Source organism: Coptis chinensis, chromosome 8, assembly GCF_015680905.1.
Source record: "Coptis chinensis isolate HL-2020 chromosome 8, ASM1568090v1, whole genome shotgun sequence".
In the NCBI taxonomy this organism is placed as follows: Eukaryota; Viridiplantae; Streptophyta; class Magnoliopsida; order Ranunculales; family Ranunculaceae; genus Coptis; species Coptis chinensis.
In genome coordinates this window covers 74,474,187-74,480,872 of record NC_141463.1, presented here as the reverse complement: position 1 = coordinate 74,480,872, position 6,686 = coordinate 74,474,187, and the positions used below count along the sequence as shown (strand labels likewise).

The 6,686-nt window shown below is 34.9% G+C and overlaps 2 protein-coding genes across 2 annotated transcripts; one reads left to right on the top strand and one right to left on the bottom strand.

Moving 5' to 3' along the window:
- Positions 1-2,823: 2,823 nt before the first annotated feature.
- Positions 2,824-3,686, bottom strand: LOC147482985 (germin-like protein 9-3). Its single transcript, XM_086578169.1, has one exon. The coding sequence runs from the start codon at positions 3,609-3,611 to the stop codon at positions 2,985-2,987; it is 627 nt and encodes a 208-aa protein (XP_086434295.1). The 5' UTR covers positions 3,612-3,686; the 3' UTR covers positions 2,824-2,984.
- A 750-nt stretch (positions 3,687-4,436) lies between these two features.
- Positions 4,437-5,356, top strand: LOC147482984 (germin-like protein 9-3). Its single transcript, XM_086580735.1, has one exon. The coding sequence runs from the start codon at positions 4,504-4,506 to the stop codon at positions 5,128-5,130; it is 627 nt and encodes a 208-aa protein (XP_086436861.1). The 5' UTR covers positions 4,437-4,503; the 3' UTR covers positions 5,131-5,356.
- Positions 5,357-6,686: the final 1,330 nt, after the last annotated feature.

Below are 6,686 nucleotides of genomic sequence, written 5' to 3'. Positions count from 1 at the left end.
TAACGTGAAAATCTCATTCTCCATTAAAAAAAGCATAACTCGCCTTTGATAAAACCCTTCAACTTCATTTTGTTGTTTAATAATAGAAGTTTGATTGAAGTTTTATGAGATTGTCTAATAAGAAAAAGTTAATATATATTGAAGCTACTCGAATAGCAAGGAGTTCTCAATCATACGGAAAGACATAATATAAACATCATTTTAAATGCAAAACTATACTTATCGAGATATTCCCATAACATATAACCCAACTATAATTTGAGGTTAGTTCAATGCATTTGCATACAGTTTCTGATTTTCCATTATTTATATTTTGAGGTTAGTTCAATGCATTTGCATACAGTTTCTGATTTTCCATTATTTATATTTTGAGGTTAGTTCAATGCAGTTGTATCCAATTTTCTATTCCCGTTATTTATTTTTTGAGATCAGTTCAATACAATTGCATCCAGTTTCTGATTTATCGTTAATTATTCTTTTCGGTTAGTTCAATACATTTGCTTCCAATTTCCTATTAATTGTTCTTTGAGGTTAGTTCAATGCATTTGCATCCAGTTTCTGATTTTTCGTTAATTATTCTGTGAGATTAGTTTAATGCATTTGCATCTAGTTTCCAATTTTTCATTTATTATTTGATAAAGTTGCATTTGCATATAGTTTCTGATTTCCTGTTAATTATTGTTTGAGGTTAGTTCAATGAATTTGCAACCGGTTTCGATTTCCGTTAATTATTTCTTGAGGTTTTGCATCTAGTGTATTTTTTTAGATTAGTTCAATGCAATTGCATCCGGTTTTCGATTTCTCGTTAATTATTTTTTTAAGATTAGTTCCACGATTTGCATTATGTTTCCAATTTATAATTAATTTTTCTTTGAGGTTAGTTTAATGCAGGTTGCATCTAGTTTCCGATTTCTCGTTAATTTAATCTTTGAGGGTTAGCTCAATGCATTTTGCATCCAGTTTTGATTTTCCGACAATTATTTTTTGATGTTAGTTTGATGTATTTGCATCCAAGTTTTGATTTTCCATTAATTATTATTTGAGGTTAGTTTAATGCAATTGTATCCATATTTAGATTTTCTATTAATTACTTTTAAGATTTGTTTAATGATTGCATTTACATTCAGGTTTCGATTTTTAGTTAAATATTATTTGAGGTTAGTTCGATATATTTGCATCCAGTTTTAGGTTCCCCATTAATTGTTTTTGACATTAGTTTTATTCAAGTATTATACATATTTTAAAAATATTTGTCATTATTGTTTTGTCGCGTTATTATTATTATTATTTTCATTTTCTATTATATATTTTGTGATGTTATTTTTTGTATAATTGTTTTTAACTATGTTTTGATGCTGTGTTAAAGATATATTTGAAATAAGTCAGTGCTTTATCATAGACACTAAAATTGTATGATTTATAATAGAGAATTAGTTTTTACAAATCACCTATTTTTTAGCAATTTTTTTTATTTGATCAAATATATAAGAATTGGAACACTAAAAGTGTTTGATTCGTAATAGGAAATTATTTTCTACAAATCATTTATTTTTTAGCATTTTTTTTTATTTGATCAAATATATAAGAATTGGAAATACACTCAAACTCTCCAAATATAAGAATTAGAAATACACTCAAACTCTCCAAAGAGATTCCATGTACGTGGAATTATAGGCTATTAAAAAATACTATCTTTCATATTGCCATATATGATAGAGAAAAGGCTAACTCTCATATTAGAGTGCCACATAGGAGAGAGAAAATCCTCTTTTAAAGGTCTCTGCTTTAGTATATAGATAGTAGATTAATGGGTTGAGGGTTTGAAGAATTTAAAAGAATTAGGGCGTAGCACGGATCACATACATACAAGTAAGCTGTTAAAATAATTTTTTATTTGCTAAAAGGCAATTGTATTATCAAAAGAATAGAGGATTAGAGGTATCAGTTACATCAAAATTACAATGGGTTTCTAAGATGGATTAAGGCATTATGATTGCCCTGTTGGTTTACAAGATCCAACTTTCAGTTGTGATTCAATTCACAAATCTAAAATAGGTGCTATGTTGGTTCCCTTTGATCCCACCATTGTTTGACGCCTTTAGGTAGTCTGGCTAGCTCCAAATCTAGCATATGCATCTGCACCTAGATTTGTTTCTCTCCAGACACATGAGGGATTTATCCATTCTGCTCCCCTTTTAAACATTTTCCCATCTCCCTTTCACACTCCAATACATGGTTGGTTTGGAAGCTAGGCTTTAATAGCTGCTTTAGAATCATACTCTACCCAGAGGTGTGTCCATCCCATGTCCAATGCTCTGCTGATCCCTTCCACAATTGCATGACTTTCTGCTGTATAGCAAGTAGTCACCCCAATTTCTCCAGCATAAGCCCCAAGGAAGGTTCCATTATTATTGCCCCTAAAGGATGCCCCCCATCCTCCCATGCATGCCTGGACTAGCTGTGTGCAAGAACCATCTGTGTTACTTTGATCACGCCATTAGGTGGTGCTGCCCAGTAGCACTCAAAACACTTTTGGTGCTCTAGCTTCTTGTTTTGGTATTCAGTCTTAGTCCATGCAGCACTTCCAAATCTAGTACACTGTTAGCCATGCAACTCCTTGATAGTTGTTAATTAAAAGGTCTAGTTCTTCTTGCTTTGGTATCTAGCTAGAAGAGAATTCATTATAAAATACTAAAATAGTGAGATTATTAATCCATAACAACTTGGGATCGATCTACCAATATGCCTTCTGCCCTTCTTGGCCGAAGAAAGATGTCATTAATCACCAAAAGAATTGAAAAATAAAAATAAAAAAATTATCCATACAGATATGCAAGATATCATTATTGAGTAAAGAAATAAACGTACATTAGATGGCTAGCTAGTCTCATGAAGTTAACGCTAGCTGAATAAATTTATTGTAGAAATGGACGAATAGTTTTGGTGTGATGAATCAGAGACTACATAGTACTTGGGATCAAGTTCTAGGCTTTTGTTGCTAATCCGGCCTTGATCGCTTCAATAGTAGCAACATCAGTCTTAAAAGCGTTAGCTAAGATGGTTTCATCAATGCCTGTTGTGAACACAGTGTTGGGAAGTGACACAGTTCCAGCATTTGCACTACCGAAGGCTGAGATTGCAAGAGCGGATGAGTTTGTGGTATCTGCATTATATTGGTAGTGAACAAGCCCCTTAGGGAACACAAACAAATCACCTCCTTGCAGTATTTGAGTGTATAGCTTGTTTGTTGTGTCGACAAATCCGACTTCAAGTGAACCATAAACGAGGAATAGTAGCTCGGCCGAGCGTGGGTGGGTGTGAGGAGGGTTGATAGTGCCTGCTGGGTATTCTAATACAGCAAAAGAAACACTCTGTCCATTTAGTGCTGGGAACTCTGCCATGCTAGCTTTTAAGACCTTAAAGGTCGGTGGTGGTTCTGCCCCGACAATGACTCTCATCCCAGTAAAGGTGAAGAAGTTGGCATCAACTGGTGTGGCATTATTTGGTGCGACTATAAAATCAGAGATGATATCTGGATCTCCAGCAATTGCCATTGGCACAACTACAAAGAGAAGTACAAGCAGTACAATGGATTCATTCTGAAAAGCCATTCTACCCAGTATTACTTATTGTATTGCAACGACTTATACTTGGGTAATTATGTCTTCACCAACGTACTATTTATACAGATGAAAGCAGGGGGAGCTATGAAACTACATATATGCTTTGTGCAGGCCACTTCAAGTGCAACAAGAAGTGGAAACCACAATGTCCTTAGCTTGTACATTTCTACATTGAAGTTGTCATGGAGCTTATCAAGACAAGCCTGCACAATTTTGTCATATAACCTAACACCAGACCTATTGGGACAAAAACGAAAAGAATATGTGGAATATCTGCGTCTTGAGCTCACTTTTTCATCTATATACATGCACCTGAGCACCTCATTTAGTTGCTTGTGGTTCATCAACTCAATTACTGAAGTGACTAGTTTCTTGACCGAGCGCGACTAACACCATCAGTTAGGCTGGGCAATAGAAATAAGGACAAAATAGGGTGTAATTGCATCGTAATATCCGTTGATATTCTTGAGATTGTAGTTCTTTCAGTGATTTGTTAGAGAAGTTTCCAAGAGGCGCATTAGGCTCTTTCAATATGATTCTTAACATTTAAACAATTAATTACAAACTCAATCTAGAGCTGAAGAAGTTAGACCCTCAACTTTAGTTAACAAGTCCTGAAGGCTGAAGCATATGCCAATTAAAAGAATATTACAGCTAATAAATTACTTCTTGTTCATATCATATCTATGCAGCCAAACCAAAAGGAAACAAAAAATCAACCTAGAAAAGTTGGACCATAAATTGCCTTTTCTTATTATTGAATCGTAGAGGATACTGCATGCATTATAAATAGACTGAATAATTCATAATCATATCCATCACACGAAACACTTCATTGCTTCATATAACTCATATTTTTCATTATATCTTCTGTTAGGCGATGGACATGAACTTCGTCAAAGCAACCCTGTTTTTTCTAGTACTGGCATTAGCCACCTCACGTACGGTTCATGCAAGTGACCCAGACATCCTTTCGGACTTTATTGTTCCAGCAAATTCCAATGCTGTTGATGGTACATTCTTCACTTATACTGGCCTGCGCGGAATCTTTGACGCTGATGCCCCAGCCACCTTCAAAGTGACAAAAGCTAGCATGGCTGAGTTTCCAGCTCTTAATGGCCAGAGTGTGTCCTTCGCTGTGCTCCAGTATCCTGCCGGTGGCATCAATCCACCTCACACACATCCGCGATCAGCTGAACTCTTGTTTGTTGTGGATGGTAGCCTCGAGGTTGGTTTTGTAGACACCACTAACAAGTTTTACAATCAAACACTCCAACTAGGAGACATGTTCATTTTCCCCAAGGGTCTTGTCCACTATCAGTACAATGCCAATCCCAGTGAAGCGGCCACTGCCGTCTCTGCCTTTGGTAGTGCAAATGCCGGGACTGTATCAGTTCCCCCCACAGTGTTTTCCACTGGCATTGATGATGGCATACTTGCCAAGGCTTTCAAAACCGATGTAGCAACAATTCAGAAGATCAAAGCTGGTTTAGTATCCAAGGCATAATCTAGACCGTCAATTCAAATTTGCTATTGTTTTTGTAATAAGTTCCCCACTTCATTATATTTCGGAATTGACGATTTTTATTTAATAATGAGTCCAATCAAATCTGTATTTTGGTACTGAGGAGACTGTTTCCTTCATTTTTCACAATGTTCAAAAACTACAAAAATCTTTGGACGCTCTGTAATGTACAAAATACAAGATAATTCAATAGAAAATTCTCCAGATATTATATGGTTGTTGTGTAGGAAAGTGAAAAAGAGACATTGTTAAAGGGGACAATGGGCTACTCCTTATTGTTGGGAAGGACGGAAAATTGTCTTACTTATTAGAAAAAAGATTTGATCTTGACCGATGTGTTTTGGTCGTTTTTCTTGTTATGCAACTTCATTTCTCGGTGGCTCAACAGAAACATATGCACGATCTACTATGCATAAAATGTTTTCATGCACAATCAACTTTTAATTTGCACGAAATATTTTATGCAGCCTACTTTGGATGAAAAATTTTTGTGCTGTCTACTTGCATTTCTTGGTACATGGAAGATGCTAGCTATCACGCGGCAGCACAGACTTAGAAGTCTCATAACTTAGGAGGGTAATGAAATATCATTGATTTGTTTACATTGTTGAGGAACCAATTGATGATTTAGCTGTCAGCAGGGTAAACGACAGTTTTGACCCCTAAACTTGTCACAGAAAATTCGTAGAGACCCTAAAGTTTGTTTTAGGCAGTTTAGACCCTGTACTTGTAACCCGCAAGCAACTGCAGTTGGGACACTAAAATCCGGCACCAGAAAGTCGATGTGGCAAATGAGTTGCTTTGTAAATTGGGCAAATTTGTTGTGGCTTTGGCGTTTGGTTTATTTTTAAGATGAATGAAAAGCCCACTTAATTCGATCTTTGGTTTGTAAAGTTCAACTAAAAATTCAAAAGCTTCACGTTGTTGTTTGAATTCTTGTGATTGTTTTAGAGGAGGTGGTGGTTTGGTACGTGTTGGTTGGGAAGAAGATGAAACAAGGATTAAACAATGGCTTTTGGATTATCTATCTCGCAACGACACAGATGATGCCATGTGTTGAAGTTTTTAATTTTGTTAGATGATGACTTGGTTATAACACGTCATTATAAAGAACTAGAAAATATACACGTGGTGGTAATCATTTGTGTGTATGATTAGTTGCATTGTCACCAATTACGGTTCGGGTTTAAAACGGTGTACTTGAAAAAAAAAAAATTAGTTCATGTTTTAAATGGAACGTATCGGAAAAAAAAACGTAAAAAAACGTAGGGTATAAAAAACGGATTTAAAACGTATAATACGTAAAAGAAACGGTAAAAACCGATGATAAATAATATAATAGATAATGAGTTTGATTTTTTATAAGAGTAGAAAAAAAACTAGGCACATAAAATAAAATAATAATAATAATAATAATACAAATGAAAGAAAATTCAAATTCATTAAAGTATCAAATTATAATTGCTCATCCAAATACTAGAAGTTTTAGATTCAGTACCAAAACACGACTCTAAATAAGATACTACTAATTACCAACC

Excerpts from the sequence above, each read along its gene's own strand:
- LOC147482984 (XM_086580735.1), top strand. The coding sequence starts at position 4,504 with ATGGACATGAACTTCGTCAAAGCAACCCTGTTTTTTCTAGTACTGGCA.
- LOC147482985 (XM_086578169.1), bottom strand. The coding sequence starts at position 3,611 with ATGGCTTTTCAGAATGAATCCATTGTACTGCTTGTACTTCTCTTTGTA.